The sequence below is a fragment of the Sarcophilus harrisii genome, chromosome 6 (genome assembly GCF_902635505.1).
Source record: "Sarcophilus harrisii chromosome 6, mSarHar1.11, whole genome shotgun sequence".
NCBI lineage: Eukaryota > Metazoa > Chordata > Mammalia > Dasyuromorphia > Dasyuridae > Sarcophilus > Sarcophilus harrisii.
In genome coordinates this window covers 232,838,567-232,859,968 of record NC_045431.1, presented here as the reverse complement: position 1 = coordinate 232,859,968, position 21,402 = coordinate 232,838,567, and the positions used below count along the sequence as shown (strand labels likewise).

General features: G+C 56.5%; 1 protein-coding gene across 2 annotated transcripts in view; it reads right to left on the bottom strand.

Annotated features, from left to right (window-relative positions):
- Positions 1-21,402, bottom strand: part of C6H11orf49 (chromosome 6 C11orf49 homolog) — a 145,612-nt gene that overhangs the window by 2,468 nt on the left and 121,742 nt on the right. For both annotated transcript variants that reach the window (XM_031943073.1, XM_031943072.1), the window contains exons 4-7: positions 6,424-6,508; positions 2,128-2,213; positions 1,452-1,647; positions 782-891 (exon numbers count right to left, since the gene is read on the bottom strand). In XM_031943073.1, coding sequence (XP_031798933.1) covers positions 782-891; positions 1,452-1,647; positions 2,128-2,213; positions 6,424-6,508 — 477 coding nt within the window. The remainder of the gene's footprint in view (positions 1-781; positions 892-1,451; positions 1,648-2,127; positions 2,214-6,423; positions 6,509-21,402) is intronic.

Below are 21,402 nucleotides of genomic sequence, written 5' to 3'. Positions count from 1 at the left end.
CACAGGGCGACCGGCAGGAAAAGCTCTCCTGTTCCAAAGGCTCCACGTGGGCCGGGCCTGGGCCGCCTCCCTCGGGGCCCAGCAAAGCGGGGCCCACCGGCCGGGCTTCCTAACCTGCCTGTCCTGTCCTTGGGAAGCGGCCGGGCCCGGCCCCGGGGCCCTACGGGCACCCTTCTCTTGCCTGGGCACGGAGCGGCAAGGTCAAGGCTCGCTCGCTCAGGGCCCAGATCATGCTTAAAAAAGTCCTAGGTTGGGTTTTTGGGGGACAATCTGATCGCACTTAATGGACCCCAGAACAGTGCAGCCAACTGGGTGCCAGGCTTTGCTGCACTAGGGGCCCAGTCACGGTGCTCTGGCGCTGGAGCCGTGGTATCCCCGAGTGGGCCGTATTCGGGGGGGTTCAGTCTAAACTCGTGATCCCACCTTGGTGGAGGGACAGCCCGAGGACATGGCGGCTTCCCCTTTCCAGCCCAGCAACAAGAAAAAAGGGGGGTCAAAGGAGGGCTCCAGGAGGAAGGCCAGAGAGCTCTTATTTCCCAAACAGGCCTTGGACCCCCTCCCGAAGATCCCCAGCAGCTGTGGGGGTGGAGCGGGCAGGGGGCCAGGGCCCACTGACCCTCTGGGCAGGGAACAGAAGAACCGTGGCCCCCCCACACCTGAGAAGAGGCTTTTCGCCCTGTTAGCAGATGGGATTCTTGCCTGACACAATGGCCAGAGCTGCCGGGGGAGCGGGGGGGCTGGGCAGGCCCTGAGCCGGGCGCTCACTCCTGGGCCACCTTACCCAGGGCTTGGTTGATCCCATGATGCTTGGAGAGCGCCACGAGGAAGCCGTAGAAGGTCAGTCTCTGAACGTTGCTGAGGACTTCCTTGACGAGAGCCGGAGGTGGGCAGCTGAGAGGGGAGGCAGGGAGGCCGGAGCTCAGCTGGGAGCGGGCAAAGCCGGCCTCCTCTGCCCTGGGCCCCCTGGGCCTGACCCCTTCCAGGGCAGAGCGGGGCCAGAAGACAAGGCCCAGGAGCCAGAGACGGGGCTGACCGTGGCCGAGTTGGCATAAGGTCCTATCCCTCCTCAAGCCCCTCCCAGCTGGGGCCCTGAGCAAGGTCCCAAACCTCGGGGTGCCTCCGTTTCCTCAAGGCCTGTCCCTTGACTCTAGATTAGTGATCCCCAGGGAGGGGGGGTAGGTAGCCCTGAGCCCCCGTGGCTCTGCGGGAGGGTCTCCGGGCCTGGAGCCGGCCGAGATGGCCGCCTTGTCCATGCAGGCCCCCCACACCACATGGGAAGCCCGGGCTGGGCCGGGGCAGGGTCCCCAGGCAGGAGCTGGTTTGGGGGCACCTGCACTATTGTCCTCGGCCCATGAGCCTGGCGGCCTCTGGAGGGCTGGGGGTCAGAGCCAGAGCAGGGGTCTCTCTGGGCAGGGACCCCCCCAGGGCCCGGTGGGGCTCCTGCCCCTCACCTGTACTTGTGGCGGTCACAGAGGTTCTCCAGGTACTGATAGAAAAGGGAAGCTTCCACTCCCTCCAAGGCGCTGGTCTCGGTCAGGGCAGGCCGCTGGCGGTGTTGCCCACTGGAGGAGGTGGGCACGATGACAGTGTTGGGGTTTTTGCCCGTCAGCAGGTCCTGATAAATGGCAGCCACGCTCTCCAAAAACTCTGGGGGAGCCGAGGGGAAAGGGGGCTCAGCCGTCCCGCCCCGGCTCCCGACCATCGTCTTCCTCCCGGGTCCTCTGCCCAATCTAACGCTGGCCTCGGTGCCCACCATTGCCCCCTGTTCTGCCCAGGCCCGAGGGCACCCTCATCTAGAAGAGACTCCCGAGCCCTTCGGAAGGGAGGAGGGGGGGAGCTTGTCTTCTCCCGCCTACAAACCCTCGGCCGTCGGGGGCCCCCCCAAGCTCCCTCCCCCTCCTCTCTCCCCTCCCCCCCTCGCCTGGGTGCCCGTGGTTGGGAGCACATTGTCCCTCCGGGCTTGGGAGCCCTGGACAGTGGGCCCGGGTTGCCAAGGGGGCTGGGGCTGCCTGTCCTGCTCAGCCCTGTAGGGACAGGAGGGAGCCGGACACCCAGCAGAGACCTGGCGAGTCCCAGCCCGGGGCAGGGGGGGGGGGGGAGGAAGGGAGGCAGGACGGCCGGACTTACCAGAGTAGTAGAACTGGATCTGGAAGGCAAAGAGGAAATCCGAAAAGGACATCAGGCAGTCCATGGCGTCGTCCATGAGCACGATCCTGGGGGAGTGGGGGAGGCGCTCAGGCGTGGGCACCCCCCCCCAGACCTCACCCCTGCAGCCCACCCGGCTGCCCCGGCCCCCCCCCCCCCCAAGAGGCGACGACCATGAGAACTTGACGTAGCACTGGGTCCGTCTCGTCCCATTCCCCCTCAGAACCACCCGGGACTACATGACTGTCCCCATTTTCTAGGGGACAAGTGATGGGAGCTCTCAGCGCCTTGTCTGGAACCCGCGATCCGATGCCCCCAACAAGGGGGGACGGGGAAGCTCCCGAGCTCCAAGGGGCCTCTCGGGCGGAGCTGGAGACCCCCGGGGAGGGGGAGCCGGCTCCCTGCCCAGCAGCCTGCCCTTAGGGAGACCCTCCTCATGGGGCCCAGGCCCAGTCTGCCTCCGCGGCTTGTGCCCTTTGCTCTCGGCTCCCCTGTGGGCTTCAGCATCTTCGGTCGAGGCTTCCAGAGGCTCAGAGACAGCCCCTGGTCCCCCGAGCCTCTCCTTCAGGCGCCCCAGGCTAGTTCCTTCCTCTTGGGGCCTGGGCCCAGTTCCTCACTTCACTGTGCGGGAGGGGGAAGCTGGGGGGGGGGGTTGGTCAGAGCGCAGCCTCGATTCCAGACCCCTCGGCCACTAATCCTGGGCTCCAAAGAGCCCGTTTGGCCCAGAGCAGTCGCAGCCCCGCAGGACGAGCCAAGGAGGCGGTGCAGGGTTCCAGGCAAGGGCTGAGGGGCCCACGGGTAACGTCCCAGCTGGGACTTGGGGCCGTCGGGAAGGGCCCAGCAAGCCTGGGAGCAGGAGAGCCGGGGAAGGAGCCCCCGCGTCCCGTCCGGCTCCATGGCCCAGGCGGGGGCCCGGAGTCCGCACTCGTGGGTTTTGGGGTATGGGGGGACGGCCCCCGAGATCCGGTTAGACATCAGCAAAGCGCCCGCTCACATCCCTCTCTTCGTATACAAGAGGGAGGCTGCGGCAGGAAAGACTCCCCACCAGCCCTCCGGTGGAGACCCCGGACCCAGACAAGGGCCTGTAGCCGAGAGTGGCCTCCCAAGGCAGGGGGCCACCTCGGCAGGGGGGGGGGGCTCCCTCTCATGGGGGTCTCCAGGCTCCAGCTGGGGGCCGTTTGTTCAGGGCACCCCAGAAGCCTTTCCTTCGGGCAGAGACCAAGTGCTGGTCGCCCCGTCCTTGTGCCCCAGCCTGCCCCGGGCCATTCCTTTTGGTGCTGGCCTGAGGACCACATCTGGGTCCCTCCCAGCTCTGAGGCCCAATCAGTGTCTGCCCCCATGATCCTCCAGGTCGGCTCCCGGGTCTGTGCAGATTCAAGCTTTCCTGGAAGCTCTTCTTCAGGCCGGGCCATTTCTCCATGTACTCCATGGGGTACAGATGCATTTCCTCCCCGTCCTGGCCTGAGCCCTGCTCACAGACTTGGGGGGGGGGTACGGGGCTCAGGCCAGGACGGGGAGGAAATGCATCTATGCCCTGCCCCAGGCCCCCTCCTTGGGGCGCGGCCCCCACTTGCTGTGCTGCCTTGGGCCGAGCCCCCTGCTAGGAGGGGCCCCTCCAGTCCGGCGCCCGCTCCTATTTCTCATTCTCTCCCTCTGCCCTCCCGGGGCCCGCTCACAGGCTGGACGGGAGGCAGGGTGCGGCCTGTGGCCCTCAGTGCCCGGCCCCTGGCCCTCGAGGCCCCCACGCTCCCCCGGGGCCTCGGACAACTCTTATCTCTCATGTTTCCCAGAACAACAAGTCCAGAGGACTCTGGTTCTCCCCCTCCCTCCTGTCCAGATCACCCTGACGGAGCCCCTTCCTCTCCTGGGTTGGCACCTCTTCTCAGAAGTGGGGGGTTTGCCCCAAAGGCTTCTCCAGTCCCCAGTTCTAGAGCTTAGAACCTGAGGAACCCAGGGGGAGGGGGCACCACAGGAAGTGTTCAGTGTCTAGGGCCAGATTTGAACTTGGGTCCTCCTGACCTCAGGGCTGGGGCACCAGCCACTGCCCCACCCGGCCGCTCCGGCTGCTCTTCTTTCTAGGAAGCTTCCGGTCCATGTGCCGGGGGCCCATCTAGCCCCCCCAGAGCCTGGTCTCCAGCGCCCCAGGACTTCCTGCCCTGCCTGAAGTGGCAAGTGTGTTAAATGAAGGGAGGAGGGGAAGGGGCGGCCTGTGGGGGGGGGGGCAGAGGTCCAGCCCCCGGGCCCAGGACGGCGAGTCTCCGGTTCTTCCATCAGCAGCCAGAGCCTCCACTTCCTTCCGGTGGGCCCGTCCTTCTCCCAGGGAGCTCTTAGCTCAGATGGCCCAACCTGGGCCCCAACAGCCTGGGAAATGCCCCGGGGAGAAGCGCGGCCTTGCAAGTCACTGCGGGCAGACGCCCACCCAGAGCATGGGGCCCCGAGCGTCCGCTCCCATGGGCTCCTCACAGGAGGATCGTGGCTGTCACTCCCAGGCGGGCACCGGCCCTGCCCCCTCACCCCCACGGGCACAAAGCCGGGACACAGGCTGGCAGGGCTCTCCCGATGCAGGGTGTGGAAAGCAGGAGCTCCTTGGCAGCGCGGCCCCTCCCCGGCCTGCGGCCTCTGCCGCTCGAGCCCTCAGTGGCGCTGACCCCAAGCACGTCCTCCCAGGGCTCAGCCACAGTCCCTGATCCTTCGGGCTCCGGGGGCGGGAAGCGGGGACGCTGGCAGAGGGGATGGGCACAAGCTGGTGCTGGGCAGGCCACTGGGAAGCACACAGCCCCCCTCTCCTGGAGGAAGCGGAGCCTCGGACTGGAGGCCGTGGAGTCTGCTCCATGTCAAGGGCGGGTGCGGGTCTGCGCCCATTTCTGCGCCCCGGCTGGCTTTTGCTCCCGTCTGCCCCAGCCTTTCCGGAGAACTCTTCCTGGGGCTGCTCTTCTGCCAGGTTGAAGCTGGAACCCCAGTGCTGACCTGGGCTGACCCACTCAGGGGTCGCGGTGCCGGACACTTTTTTCCCAATCAGAACCGAACCCTCTGGCTGGTGGCTGCCCCAGGTGCCCGATGCCAGCTCTTCCCCGTGGGCCCTTGAGGAGCCGTTCCTTAGAAGCCTCCAGGGCATGAGCGGAGAGATGAAAACCCAAGCGGTCCAGAAAGGTACCAGAACAGTCTTACACGGTGGCAAAATCGGCCGGAGGCAGGAGCCGCTACGTGGCCGTGGCGATGGCCCCCAGGTCTCTGGCTCAGGCAGCTGGACTCCCGGTTTCTGGGGGTGGGGAGGCTTGTTTGCCCACGATTCAGGAAGGCAGAACTGGGAGGCCCAGCCAGGAAGGGCGCCCGGGCAGCAGAAGGGCAGTGGGTCGTGTGGGCGGCACAGCGTCGTCCTGGTCCCACGACACTGAACTGCTCGGCTGGGGACTGGGCTTTCTGAGAGACCAGGCCCAGAAAAACCTCCCAATAGCAAGAAAGGGAGGGGGGCTACTGTCTGAAACCGAAAGCAAGCTCCATACCGAGAAAAAGAAGGTTCCCCGTGGCAGACCGCAGCCCCCTGCTCTGGTCCAGACGGCAGAGCCCCTTACGGAGAGCTGGTGGGCCCAGGCTTTGGGCCAAGGCCTGTGGGAAGCTGGGCAGTTCATCCTTCCCCTCACACCTGCCCGAGGCTCTCGCACCTGGGCCCACCCCGAGGTCCCCTCTCATTGGTCCCCGACAGCCCTGGCCCTCCTCTTCTCCGTTTCCTTCTAGACTCGGCCAGACCCTGAGCTCCCATGCAGGAAGGCCTGGAGAGCCTTGGCCCCCACTTGAGGAAAGCCTGGATACACAACGTAGCTTGCAGCCGCTCCCTCCATTTCCTCTAGCGTGCTGGTCTGGCTCTGCGGCTGGTGGCCCGGCTCCATGCCCAGTGGGCACTGCCCAGCTCTATGCCCAGCTGACCCGACACGGCTCCATGCCTGGCTAGCACGGCCCAGCTCCATGCCAGGTGGGCACTGCCCAGCTCCATGCCTGGCTAGCAGGTTCAGCTCTTACCCAGCTGGCACAGCCCAGCTCCATGCCCGGTGGGCACTGCCCAGCTCTTGCCCGGTGGGCACTGCCCAGCTGGCATGACCCGGCTCCATGCCCAGCTAGCAGGCCCAGCTCCATGCCCAGCAGGCACTGCCCAGCTCCATGCCTGACTAGCTAGCACGGCCCAGCTCCATGCCCAGTGGGCACTGTCCAGCTCCACACCTAGTCTCCATCCAGCTTTTACGAGCCCTGCCATATAGCGGGGCTCAAGGGAGGTTGGCCTACCTGGCTGCCTTCTGAGTGAGCTCCAGCGGGAAGTCGGGGCAGAGTAACTGCAGCAAGCAGTGGTATTCCTTCATGGTCAGCAGATCTACAAGGAAGCAGAGGGGAAGGCATGAGACCCGCTCCTCCCCTTGTCCCCTTCCCCTCCCTGGGCCCCTGGGGCGCCCGGCAGGATTTCCCCGAAAGAGCCCGGGAGCGGAGGCCCCTCGTGAGGTCTGGGACCAGGATGAAGCTTGAGGCTGCGCGGGAGGGAGGCCGGGCCTCCTTAGTGAGGGCTGCTGGGCTGGGAAGCAGGGGGTGGGCAACGGCGCCGGGGGTGCCCCGAGGGTCAGCCTGGCTTTACTTGTACATGAGTATCTGGAAGAGGAATCGTTTCCAGGCAAAGAAATGTGCCGGAACCCCCGGCACGGCAACAGCCGCCGCAGCGCCCGGGACCGCCCGGCTCCCTCTGGCTCCCCCTGGAGTGGGTCGGGGCGGGGGCCGGGGCAGAGCCCGCAGCGCTCATTCCCCTGTCGGCTCCTCTGGGAGGCCTGCGGAGAACCTGGCTCGGCCTCTTCTAGGAAGGACAGAGCAGAGAGCCAAAGTACACAAGAGGCAACGGTGATTCACGGGACAGGGACATGGCCCGAGGGGGCTCTGGGCTCAGCAGGGAGACCGGGGGCTGGCCCGGGGGGCTCGTGGCCCCGAGGGGAAGGAGGGAGACCCCCGGAGCCGGTGCGACTGCACGTTCTCGCCCGGGGGCGGCCCCTCGCCCGGCTTCCCCTCGCAACAACAAGTCAGCCGCGGGAGGGGGCGGCGGTACAACGAGAAGCAGCAGGAAGCGGGGGAGCAGAGGGGATCCAGAGGGCACGGCCGCGGTCACAGGCGGCTGCTCGGGCCCAGCTAGCCCAGGCCACAAAAATCCAGCTTCCCTCCCCTGGCCGCTTGCACTGATGCTCTTCCAAGAAAAATCCCGCGGGTCCCTGGGGAGAGCTCTGGGCTCCGAGCACTTTCATCCAGCCCCGGCCCAAGGTGGGGGCAGAGGAGGAGACTGGCCACATCAAGGAGGCCGGCGGGAGCGAAGGAGCAGAATCGGCGTCAATGTGGGCCAGAGGACATGGCGGGTCTGTGGTCCCGGGCTTGGCCAGCCTGACCTCGGGCAGGGCCCGGGAACCCCTGCTCTGCCTCCCCGGGAAGCCAAGGGAAGCACGGAGCGGCCGTGGCCCTTCCCCCTCTCCGGGACACCGAGGAAGGCCACTTCAGACGTTGCCAGGACACCCCTCCACGGCAGGGACCGCAAGGGACACAACACCGGGGACGCACTGTCCAGACCCAGTCACGGCGGCAGGTGCCGAGGCAGCCCCCCCGACGGTCCCCAGCAGGGTCAGGCTCTGAGCTCCAGGGCTTGGCTCCTAAGGCCCCCGTGGGGAGTTCGGCAGGGGGAGCCCTCAAAAGTCCCTGATTCTTTGGGGATCTGAGCAGCAAAGGGGGCTGCATGTGCCCCTGAGGGAGGTGCTTCCCACGTTGGGACTTCTCAGCCCTTAAAGGAGGAAAAGGTCACATCCCCGCGGGCGGCTTGGGCTGGGCTGAGGGTTCAGACTCTGTGGTCGGGCCTGGGCCTCTGCAGAAACCTGCACTCCCAGGGGTCTCCCCGCCAGACCAGCCTCCCCTCCGTGACCCGGGCCGAGGGGGAGAAGTTGGGAACTCGGCCCATCTCCTGATCTCCTTGGGTTCAACATGGAACTTCATGGCATGAAGGCCCCTGGAGGGTCGGTCCTGCCGTGGCAGGGACGGCGGGGAGAGCCTTGGGCTTAAAGGCGAGGATCTGGGTGCGAAGCCCTGGACAAGTGACATGATCCCTGCGGGCCCCGAGCCTGACCTTTCCCCAACAGCAGAGAGCTCAGATCTTTGTGATGTGGCCGTGAGGCTGAGGAAGAGGCCGGGCATCTCGCAGTCACAGAGAGACTGAGATCTAACCTCCTTCGGCTCAAATGAGGGGGAGGGAGAGGGAAACCGAGAGAAGGAGACAGAGAGAAAGTCAGAGACAGAGATGGAGACAGAGACAGAGAGGCAGATGGGGCAGGGGGCATGAAGCGGGAGGGAGGAGAGACAAGCACACGGGCAGCAGCTGTTCCCTTTCTTGACTCCTCTCTAGCAGGATCTCCAGGCACCAGCTTTCTTGCTCCCCAAAGGAGTAATCCCAGAAAGCTCACTTGGTCATTCTAAGCCATGATCTACCACATTCAATCTGGGGACCACTCCCACAAATTATTCTGGGGCCCACATGCCCACCCAGGATTTTAACCGGGAACCCCAGGATTTGGCTGATTTTGGCCACACCCAGGGCTTTCCTTGGTAGCCAGAGATGAGGGTACGAAGAGCCCCCAATTCTTGTGGGAGCATTTCAGCTAAGAACGCACACTTTACACAGAAGCCGGCGCTGAGAGCGAGGCAAACCGCAAAGACTGACCCATGGGGCCACAGTCAGGCCCCAGGCCCCCCCATGGGCCCCAGCATTTCTTCCAGGCCTCTGCACTCCGCCCGTAGATTCTCCCAAAGCCAGGTCCCTGGGGGGTGCTCCCCATTAAGGGCCCATATGGGCATCCCAAGGAACCCCGAGGGACCCACCCCCTCCACACACACTTAGTCCTGGCACTCCCCACACACCCAGAGGCCACCGCGCACAAAATACGGCCAAAGACACTTTCAGCAGAAGCTACATGTCTTAGACGAAAGACAGTGGAGTGGGAGCAAAAAGGGGGTTTCGGGGGGCACTGCGGGATGGAAGAGGATCTTCTAGCAGCTGGGGAGCCATTCGAAGCTAGGGTGCGTTCAGGGTCCCAAAGGCCTCTCTGTGTTTCTCTGTCTCTGTCTCTGTCCTTCTTTGCCTTTTTGTCTCTTTGTCTCTGTCTCCTCTGACTTTGTCCCTTATCTGCTTCTGTTTCTGTCTGTCTCTGGGCCTCTCTGTGTCTCTTGGTTTATCTTTGTCTCTCTGTCTCTGTTTCTTCTCTGTCTTTGTCTCTCTGTTTCTCTTGCTCTATCTCTGTTTCATCTATTTCTGTGTCTCTATATCTCATCTGTCTCTCTGTCTGTCTCTTTCTGTCTCCGTCTCTCTCTGTGTCTCTTGGTCTGTCTCTGTCTCTCTGTCCCTGTCTCTGTCTCTGTGTCTCTGTCTCTCTCTGTCTCTCCCAGCTGATGTTTCAGGCCGTACTTCAAGGACATTTCCAGGTGTGGGCCCCTCCTGCCCCGGTGCTGATCTCTAACACAGGCTTCAGACTCCGCGGCCCTGCTGACCCCGGGGCTCCGCAGGCTCGCCCAGGGACACCAGAGCCACAGTCCAAGGCCCCTCGCGGCCGCGGGGCTTGCATCCCCTTACACGGCCTTCAAGGCCCCAGGTCGCCTCCTGAGAGGCTGAGCAGGGCTTTGATTTTAGGAAAAGCCCTAACGTTCCTGATGTAATCGTGTGCTGTGTGGGGGGTACAAAGGCTGGTCCAACCCCCACCACAAACCGGCAGGAGGTAAATAGCTCCAGGTGAACCGGATCAAGGAGACAATTCATGTGACTTGGACCTTTTTATGGAAGTTTAGTCTGAAAGGTTCTAATTACAGTCAACAGGAAAGCCCGGCAAACAGATGCAGCCCAGCCTGGGGGGGGGGGGGGCACCCCTGCGCCCGAGGGACCCACCAACAGCGCTCCTCCGAGTCTGGAAGGAGCGGAGGTTTTGGCAGGTGCGGCCGAGGCGAGCCCTGTTCTCTCTCCCCAGGAATCCCCCGCAATTAGGAAAGATCCACCCGGCGGGTCCCGCGGGTTCAAAGGCAAAGCAAAGTGGAGTTTGGGACAAGATCAAGGTCAGAAGGCTCCCTGCCTGTGTGAAGCTCTCCGCCGCTGCTGTGGGTGGCCGGGCCTGCTGCCCGCTCTCCCGGGCTCCCTCCTGCCCGGGCCCACGTCTGGATGGCGCGTTTTCCCTTTCATCATTTCACGTGTGCCGGGGTGAGGATGCAGACAAGAGTCCTGCTTGCCCGCTCCTGGCGGGGCCTTCGTCCTGGATCCCCGAGCTTATGGGGAGGGCCCAGGCCGGGGCGGGTCCGGGTCCTGTGGGAGGCCAGAGGCGGGCCATGGCACCGCAGGGTGGCTCTCAAGGGGCCCCAGTCTGCCCCGAGAGAGAGCAGAGTGACCGCACTGGACACGGGTCCTTGGGAAGGGAAGTCCATGACCCCAAGGGCCTCTTGTCGTGTCTTCCCTCACAACCCCCTGTGAGGCAGATGGTGCAGGGGAGAACTCTGCAAATGTGCCACACCAGCTCCCAGATGGGGAAACTGAGGCACAGAGAGAATAAGGACTCACAGAGTAACCCTCCTCGTAAGGTCAGAGGTCAGGTCCCCCAACTCCAAAGCCATTGCCCTTCCCACTACCACCTGCTGAGTCTCCTCGGCCTCCTCCCACCCCCCACCCCCTGGCCTGTGATTTCTTATGTGGGGAGAACTCTCACTATGGGGACTGTGACAAACCGAACCTTAACTTAAGCAGCTGGCCCAGGTCACGGCTTCCTTCCAGAGTTCTCATCCAGGGTCACGGCTCCCAAGGCCAAGCGCGGGTCCCCACAACTGCTGGGTCCCGGGGGCTGCCCCCTCTCCTGCCCGCCTCTTCTGACCCCGGTAATTAGCACCACAGACTCCACTCGGACCGAGCTCCGTTTGTGGAAAGGCAAAGTCTCCCCCTAAGTAGGGAGGAGACAAACCCCAATCCGAGGCAGCCCCAGGAGGTTCCAAGGCCGGTTTTGCATGTGGCGGGGGAACCTGTCAGTGACCAGTGGCTGGCTGCCCACAGCTCCTGTCTCTGTCTCCGACAGCAAAGGACAGCGCCTCCTTAGTGAGAGGGCTTTTGCTCTGGGAGAACGTGCCCGGCTCCCATGTGCACTCACACACCGAGAGGGAGACATGTGTTCTGCACATGCCCCCGCACAACCACACAGCCGGGTGCGGCCGCCAGGGCCTCCGGGCTGCTCTGCGGGCTCCTTTCCCCCCCCACCCCTCTCCTTTCCGGGCCGGAGCCCCCAGCCCCGCCCCGAGCCCCCCGGCCCCACCCAGCACCTCCCTGTGGTGCCGACGCCTCGGGCATTTGGTTTGGAGCCTCGGGCCTCCCCAGAGGCCTCCGACACTGCTGTTGGTCAGGGAGTGCCGGCCTTGTTCCTTCTCCATTCACTCCCATCGTTGGGTTCTCCAGCCATGGGAGGCAGCCCCCACTTTCTGAGATATTAGCGGGGAAATAGGGTTTGCCTTGCGAAGCTCGGCTTCCAGCTGCGGGGTGTCCACAGGCGGCCCCCAGAGACCTCCTCCTGCTCTCCGTACCCGTGGGTCCCTTAAGCCGGTCAGTGAGAGGGAGCCTCCGAGTTCTGGCCTGCAGGACGAGGGACGACAATCTGGGCCTGGTGCTCCATCTGGCCTCCCCCCGGGCCAGCTCTTGCCTCTGAAGGTGCGTGGGGCAGCTTAGTCACTGCCTCCTCCCCACGGGCCGGCTCCAAACGGCTGCTCTCCTCAGAAGGGCGGCAGTCGCCTCTTCATCCTCACCGCCCTTCTCTGCCCGGGACATGGGGGGATGTGGGGCGGCTCAGGCCGGGACTTCTTATGGCCTCCTTGGGAGTCTTCCCTGAAGGCCCCTGGATCAGCGCGCAGCCTTAGCTATGGGGGAAGGGGGGGGGATAAGGCAGTATAGCACAATGAGCCCCAGTTGGAGGGGCCGCCCAGCTACAGCGGGAACAGTTCACACAGAGGCTCCCGTTGCCGGTGGGGACGGTTTCCTGGCTCCTCCTACAAGGGTTTGCAGGAGCTCACCTCAGATCATGGCGGCGGCCCTTTCCCGGGACGGCCTGCTAGGAGCTGCTGGGAAGGGCACGGGCCGTCGGGACACGGCCCGTGGCTCCCCCGCTCTCCAGGTGCTGAGACTTTGTGTGCAGCCACAGCCAAGTAAATACTTCTCAGGGCACGTGGGAGGAAGAGGGTTTCTGACAACTGCCCTCGCCTCGGGGTCCTGGCACCCACCACAAGGCCCCGGGTCTGGAGGCCTCTCTGAGCCAAGTTCCCTGCCCTCTCCCCACACCAGGGCCCACAATGCGCGGCAGGAGTGGCCGTGGTCCTGCCTCCGATCCCAGAGAGGCCCGTACAGATGATGATGCAGGGACGGCCCGCTAGTGACGGCCGGGACTCGGAGGCCGAGGAGGCCCTTTGTAGCTAGGGGAACAAGGGAGATTTCTCAGAGCAGCCGGGCTCTAAGCTGGGTCTGGGGGGGAAAGATCCCAACAGACAGACTTTGGGGGTAGGGGAGAGGGCGGGAGACTGAGCTGAGACCGAGCTCCTGAGGAAACAGACGCGATGTGGCCGGTATCATTTGGGAGAAGGCCTTAAGGGAGCCAGGAAAGGCCAGGTAAGTAACCCTCAGACCCGGGCCTCTGGGGGAGGGAGGATGGGCCTGATTCGGTTAAGATCCGAAGGGGAGGACTGCCGGAAGGATCACCACGGTCCTGGGGGGAGACAATGAGGCTGGGGATGTGTGAGACACAGAGCAGGTAGAATCAACAGGCTGAATAGACACGGAGGGAAGGGACTGAGCCAAACTGTCCCAGCCAGGGTGACTGGGAAATTGGGAGAGAGGTGCTGCTGAGACAACAGGACATTCAGACTCAGCTGCCCCAGAGTCATCTAGGGACTGAGCAGGAATAAAGAAAAAAATCCTAAGGGCTCTATTTCCCATCATGCTTTGGACCCAGAGAGTACATCTCCTGGGAGAAACTCTTCTGACTACATTTTTCAGGTGGTTATCAGATGTGTGGCTACAGAAACTTCAGGTCTATATGCTGTGAATCCTTTCTTTGAAGGAGGAGTTGGGATATATTGCACGTGGCAAGTATCAAATAAAATCACAGAAAATAAAACATTTCAAAAGATTAAAAATGCTATCAGTGACGTAAGTCAGTCATTTCTGAATCAACTGTGTGTAGTTAGAAGAAAAGATAGAAACATACAAAACTAGATGGAAAATGGGAAACAATATTGCATACAATTAAAACTCTGATCTGGCTTTAAAAAAGCAGTGATATTCAAAATTGGGAAATGAACAGAGGAACAGAAATGGACAGAGATTATAACCATTTCCTAATGAAGGTTATGTGAATCATTGAAAACAATTTGCTCCTAGCTATTATTTCTAAACTATGTTATCTGCACCCCGATCACACTCACTCTTCCCCACTATTAGAACCCTGGATTCTGCCTCTGAACAAGGAACAACTCTGGACTGCACCAGGTGAGGTCTTACCTTAGACCACGTTCCTGCTGCTGGAAACACGCAAACTTATATTCTGGTTCGTCTTTCCCTATCAACTCTCCTTATTAAAATGTAAGCTCATTAAAGGCAGGGACTATTTTGCCTGTTGACTTATATTTGCATCCTTGTACTTATATTTGTATCCTCAATATTTAGCACAATGCCTGGAATATGATGTGCTTAATAAAACTCTATTTATTTATCTATCACTCATTCTTTCCCTTCCCCTCCTCTCTTTCTTCTCCTTTTTCTCTCTCTCTCTGTCTCTGTCTCTGCCTCTCTCTCTGTCTCCTTTCTCTCTCTGTCTCTTTCTCTCCCTCCCCTTCTCTGTCTCTCTGTCTCTCTGTCTCTCTGTCTCTCTGTCTCTCTCTCTCTCCTCTCTCTCTCTCTCTCTCCTTTCTCGCTGTCTCTGTCTCTGTCTGTCTCTGTCTCTCTCTCTCTTTCTTCCTCTCTTTCTCTCAATAATTCCCTAAAGAAGGTTAGATAATTTAAATAATTGCCATAATGGGAAAAAGAACCTAGAAATTGCCTCAGTTAGCCAACCCTGATCTCCTTGAAGAGCAGAGACATGGGAGCCAAGAGCAGCATTGCTTCAGCACACATCATTCTCTATAAAACTTATGCAGGATGGTGGAAAGTAGAGGCCATCAAAGAACAGTGAGGGGAAAAACAAGTTTGCAAAAACAAAATGAGTCAAGTCCTCATGCGGGCCTGAAAGTATGAAGCTGGAAAGAAGACAAGGAAAGATGGAGATGATCTGTAAAGCTGTTTACAATCCTTTCAGCACAAAGGACTGTGGAGGAGCCCTTCTGGCTCCCAAGGGAAGGGGGTGACATCGCCCTGAGGGGGAGCTGGAATCAAGATGGCCAAGTTGTAGGAAGGGTTGCCGGGGCTCCCATCCATACAAATCTAGACCGGGCGCCAGCCTGAGCTCTGATGGGGAAGTCCGGAACGAGTCACAGTGAATCATTTGTCGGGCTCGGCTTGGCGAAGGGAGAACGAAGGTCTGGGCAGCTGGGAGAGGAGCACTCTGCAAGGGAGGATTCCGGCATCCCACTAGAGGCTGCTGTGCACTGGGCCAGGAGGAGCTCCCAGACTGCTAGGGAGCACTTTAACAGGGACCCAGGGCAGACCGAGAGGGGGGCTGCACACGTGGCAGCGTTCTGGGCTATGCATGGAGAGGGACAAGGACAGCGGGCGGCGGCAGATGCCTTGGGCACAGAGCAGGGCCTTATTGCCTTATTTTTAGCATCTAGCTCAACCTGCAGAGGAATTACCGGGCCAGATCCCAGACCCAAGGAAAGGCCGCAGTCATTCGAAACCCCCAAGCTTTCCAGATAGCTCCTGGGGTGGGGCTGAGCGGCAGTTTGCTCCTGCACATGCCTAGGGTGGGAGCCCGGCCTTGCAGATCTTAGACCAGGGGCATCACAATGAAGATCCTTCCCTGAAAGAGATCACTTTGGGAATACTGAAAGTTTGCACGTCCCTAGTCTATTCCTGAAATCCTGGAAAACTCCACACTAAATATACCCTAGGAAAACAGCAACAGAACCAGCCCTAAACTTCTCCAGAATGTAGCCCAGTTCTGACATCAAGTCTAAAGTCAGGATGTGCGTTGGGCAAACACAACAAGAACCTCACCAAATAAAGTGTTATGGTGGCAGGGATGCTCTAGACACAAAGTCAGCAGAAGAGAACGGCTTCAAGCTTGAGAGAAAAAAATACAAACTCAATTACATTCCTGGAAGACATGAAGCAAGAGTTTGAAAAGAGTTTAAAAACTTTTTTTAGAAAGGGAATAAGAGAACTAGAAAAAATTAGAAAAAGGAAGAGTAAAGGAATGAGTATTTATTAAGCATTTACTATGTGCCAGGCATTGTGCTAAGATTTGTTTGTTTGTTTTTAAATAAATATTGCCTCATTTGATACTTTTTATAAATGAAATCAGAGTGCTGGAGAAAAAAAAATGGAAAAGAAACAAGAGCTTTGGAAGAAGGAATTGGAAAGGGAATTAACAGCTTGGCACAAGAGATACAATACCTGGACCAACCAACAAACTACTTGAATATTAAAATGGGACAAATAGAAACCAATGACTCCATTGGAAACAATTAATTGTTATTAATTAATTATTTTTAATTAATATTAAAATCAAAAGGCTGAAAATATAGAAAAAAATATAAAGTATCTTAAAATAAAGCAAAACACCACCACCACCACAATGACTTGAAAAAGAGATCAAGAAAAAAAATCAAAGAATAATGGACTTTTTGAATACCATGACTAAAAAAGAATATTTCAAGAAATCATAAAAAGAGAACTGCCTAGATCACTTAGAAGCAAAGGGCAAAATGGAAATAGAATCTGCCAATCACTTTATCAAAGAAGCCTTAAAATGACAATTCCCGGGAACATTGTAGTCAAAATACAGAACTTTCAGGCCAAATAAAACAAAGGATAGCAGTTCAAAAGACTACGTGTGATCATATGGTCATACATGATTTGGTAGCCATCACTAAAAAGTAAGAAAACTTGGAAATGCAGTATTTTGGAAGTCAAAGGACGGACTTATGGCTAAGAAGAACTTACTTAGCAAAATCATGTATATATAATACTACAGAGGAAAAAAAAAACCAAACCTTTAATGAAATTGAGGCCTTCCAAGCAATACTGATGAAAAGAAACTTTGAAGTTCAAACACAGGAATGAGGAAAAAACTTTAAAAGGTAGACATGAATGAACAGCGATAAGGACTAAATAAGGATTGCTTATATTCCAATTTGGAAGGATGATATATGTGTTCTCTCTGAACCTGAATTTATCAGGGTTCATAGAATTTAGTCGAAGTCTTATATCTTGATGATCTTAAGAAAAGAAAGATACGATGAATAAATGTGGGGAGAAGGTAAAGGGAGAAGAAGGAAAAGGAAGATGAAGGAAAATTATCTCACATAATGGGATAGGAGTGTAAGAAAGCAGATATTGGCTAATTAAAATAAATGATTTCTATTTTTATTTTTTGTTTGTATACCTTTTATTTATTTTTAAAAAATATTTCCATGAGTCATTTTGGGAAAGAAAAATCAGGACAAAGGAGGAAAATGATGAGAAAAGAACAAAAGAAAAAAGATGAAAAATACTATGCTTCGATCCACATTCAGTATCAAGAGTTCTCTCTCTGGATGCAGATGGTGTTTTCCATCCAAAGTTTATTGGAATTGCATTGGATTAATGGATTATTGAGAAGAACCAGATCTATCATAGTTGATCATCACCCAATCTTGCTGTGTGGCTAGTATGATGCTTTCCTGGTTTAGCTCACTTCACTCAGTATCAGTACATGTAAGTCTCTCCAGGCTTTTCTGAAATCAGCCTGTTCATCATTTCTTATAGAACAAGAATACTGCTTATATTGTATTAATTTATACTTTAATATACTTAACATGTATTGGTCAACCTGCCATCTGGGGGAGGTGGTGGGGGGAAGGAAGGGAAAAATTGGAACAAAAGGTTTAGCAATTGTCAATGCTGTAAAATTACCCATGCATATGTCTTATAAATAAAAAGCTATTAAAAAAAGAACAAGAATATTGCATTACATCCATATGCCATAACTTAATTCAGCCATTGTCCAGCTGATGGGTATCTACTCCTTTTCCAATTCTTTGCCACCACAAAAAGGGCTGCCACAAACATTTTCGCACATGTGGGTCTTTTTCCCTCTTTTATGATCTCTTTAGGACAAGACCTAGTAGAGACACTGATGGATCAAAAGTTATACACAGTTTGATTGCTTTTTGGGCATAGTTCCAAACTGCTCTCCAGAATGGTTGGATCAGTTCACAACTCCACCAACGATGTCTTAGTGTTCCACTTTCCCCACATCCCCTCCAACATCTATCATTATCTTTAAAACAAAAATTTTTAAAAAGTAAGATGGCACTGAGAAAAAAAAAGATGAAAAGATCAGATAGACTAGTGGTTTATCCTTTGTTTTAGAAGAAGACCAGTGAAATTACAGCGTTGGAGTCAGATTACAGTGTATTTGTCTGTGGCCGATCAGTCCAATACAAGCTCGGGAGACGCATTTATGAAGAAAAATGTGAACATTTGCTAAAACGACCCCTTTTTAGCCTCTCGTAGTTTTGTCACCCCAAAGACTGGGTCTCCAAATAGACAACCAGTTCCTCCGGTTTTATATTTTAATGTGAATAAGCCCTCGACCAATAATGTATAAATTTGGGTTTATTTTCACGTAACCTGTTGTATCTATTCAGAATTAAAGTGAGGGTAGCCTCCAAACGAGGTCTGAAAACTCACTTCTAGGTACCCGTGTTGCAGCAAAGGAAAATCTAATAATGACATTCAAGCTAAAGCCATGGCTGGGCCACCATTCCATGACTGGACATATGGGCAGCCTTCCTCGTGTCAAGTCTCCCCTTCTGTCTGTCAATCACCAGCTTTGGGTTGGGAGCTAAGAGACATCGTGCAGTCATTACTGACTCTCTCTGCTCGGGGAAAGGTCATTGCCCACGGAAGCTTTTGTGATGTGAAACAGAACTAGCCATAACTTCCCAGTCCGGGGCGTGCTACAACATGGCATTGTGAGAAGTGGACATCGATGCCAGGAGAAAATAAAGCCTTTCTCCAGCAGCAACCTGAACAGCCACTCTGGCATGGAGCAAGCCTCCTCTCCATTTATTGAGGAAATGGGAGGCTGCCTTGGGCACTAAGAAACAGAGCGGGATTCTGGCACCAGGAGGTCCCAATTGACCTAGCAACACATTGAGGAGTTTGTTCTGGGCCCGATACTTGCACCAGCATTGACATTCCAATCCAGAGACCTACGTTTCCAATTCCACCAGATGTTGCTTTGTTTTTCTCCTTAGAAATTGCTCTTTGCAATATGGACCTCAGAACCAATACCTAGTAGCTCTCACCTGGAGAAATGGGCCAAGTTCTAAAAGCCTGTCCTTTTCCCCATGGAATAGAATTGGTTAAATATTCCCTGGAGAACTACTCAGGAAAAGAAAAAAATGACCAAATCTAAAGGGGAATAGACAAAATCAGTCAATCCGCTCTTCCAAATGAGCCACAATTAAGATCTAGGATAAAATCCTTTTCTTTATTCTTTAATGAATGTTTCTACCATTGGATCTGCAGCTTACTTGGTCAGGAGAAGAGAATGTTTGAGCGGTACAGCTAAGAAAATGTGTGTTTTTTATTTCACCCACCCCCATTAGCTCTTCCCTCCTGGGATAACAAGTGCTTTTTTACTCTGTTTGCATACATGGGCTCAGAGGGGTCGGCAGTGAGAGTGACGGCCATCCGGGGACATCCCTAACGTTGCCCTATGAGCAAGTGGCAGCACAGCCCAGTGATGAGGCCCTGGAGGAAGAGCTTCAGTTCTGCTAATGACTGACAGGGCAGTTTTCTTTTCCTCGAGCTTCACTGTCTGTGTGGTGCTGTGACCGGCCTGACCGTCTACTTCCAGCCCCCAAAATCTCCCTCCACACCCTGGGGACCGAGCTGGGCCGGAGAGGAGCCTGGGATCTGGGGCAGCAACAGCCAACAGAGCTGTCGCTCAGGCCAGGAGGTGGCTCACGGGTCCCATGCTTTCTCTGTGTCCTCATGGGGATGAAGCAGGATTCTCTAAGTAGTTCTCAAAGTATGTGCTAGACAATCCCGGGGGATCTCTGAAACCCTTTTAGAGGGTCTACAAATTCAAAAATAGTTTTTATTTCCAATATGGCAAATGTCTATAAATATAACCCAGATAAACAAAAACTCTTTGGAGAGATCCTCAATCATTTTTAATAGGATAAAGATACTGAAAACAAAAGTTTGAGAACCACTGCTAAACTATGGCCGCCCTCTGCATTCAGCCTCCTTCCCGGACAAAAGCGGCCCCAGGGTGCCATCACTTTCCTCGTGAGCAAACGCTGCCCTGCGCCCGCAGATCTAACAGGGACAGGCCTACCCGTCTGGGAGAAGAAAAGTACCGTCACTGACTGAAAAAGCGGAGGAATGATTTCTAAAAACAACGTTCTGGTCAAGAGCTGTGTGGGCCCGTGCGCCACACAAGGTCATCAGCCCTGATGAGGATTTGTTTAAAAAGCAAAGAGCCACCCAGACCCACACTCGGAAGCAAGGTTCCATTTCCAGAGTCCGCACTGCCCAGAGAACCGTAAAATAAACAGAGAAGGGGGCAGCACGTCCATTTGTCTTGTTCAGAAATGTGCTTTCCTGCTTCCCCAAACAAAGGCAAATGGGAGCTGTGGCTGACACGGTCCCCGGGACCCAATGAGTCGTACTGAGGCAGACTAAAAATAAAAGGGCAGCAGTCTGGGTCCCTTCCTTCTCTCCGAACACGTGAGCCCGGGGAGGCTTCGGCGGCCGGGCGGCCTGGCCCGAGACCGCAGCCCGCTCTCTCCCAGCAAGGCTGGTGGGTACGGGCCCGCCACCGTCAAACAGGCTCAAGCAACGGAAAACAGCAGGAAGAGCAAAGGAGGTCAGCTGTGGGCTCCGAGGCCGCGGGTCCCTTTTGGCCCTTCCTGCTGCTCTCGGCCCTTTGAGGGGGCGCAGAAACACCCGGCTAATTATATGTGTTCATGTGGGCGAGGGAACCGACGGCCAGAGATAGACGGGGGAGGGGGGCGGGGGGAAGGAAGTGGATGGTGGCCACGGCTGCTCCTCCAAGACCAACGCACGGCACCACACGCCAGCTGTTTTTCAAAGCAGTTTTCCTGGTAAACGTCCTTTGCCTGTAATAGAGTGAATCACTCATTTTAATAACATGTGAACAAAATGACAATGTTGTCTATCCTGGGACAGATGGTTTCCAAACCCTGATCTTTATCCTTTGCTAGGCTTGGCAAGCATACAAAAAGTGTGTGTGTGTGTGTGTGTGTGTGTGTGTGTGTGTTGTGGGTGTCTGTATGTGTGTGAATGTGTGAGTGTGAGAGTATGTGTGACTGTGTCAGTGTGTATGTGTGTGTGTGTTTGTGTCAGTGTGTGTGTGTGTGTGTGTGTGTTGTGGGTGTCTGTATGTGTGTGAATGTGTGAGTGTGAGTATGTGTGACTGTCAGTGTGTATGTGTGTGTGTGTGTGAATGTGTGTCAGTGTGTGTGTGTGTGTGTGTGTGTGTGTGTGTATAAGGGGAGAGGACGATGACAAAGACCCCAGAACCAAGGGAATCACACTCACGGCATCGGCGTGCCCAGTGCCCCCAGCCTGTTTCTCTCTTGGCCTGTCTGCCTTTTTCGATAGCCGGGTTTAAGCAGCAGGGACCAGGCAGTGCCCGGAGCCGGGCCCACCGGCCCTCTTAGTTTGGGCGAGGGGCTCTCTGTTGTAAGCACGGGAGGTAGAAAAGGCCAAAGCCCTAATTAATCGGAAGCAAAAACTGAGCCAGAGCTGGGCCGTGGGTTGTCTGAGGTCCCAAAGATCTATAGTAGGATCTTTCTGTGCCTCGGTTTCCTGCTCTGTCACGCCTCAAGGAAATATTATTGGAGACTACATGACATGTGCCGACATCCTTTTCTGCTAAAGTCCTCCTCTAACTCCTCAGCAGGAGGTGGAAGGTGATCCTGGGTTCTCAATGGACCTTGAAAACCCAGCAGAGCCCAAGCCCCGCCAAGTTCTGTTAACCTCGAATGCCTTCAGGTAATTATGGCAGTCCCAAC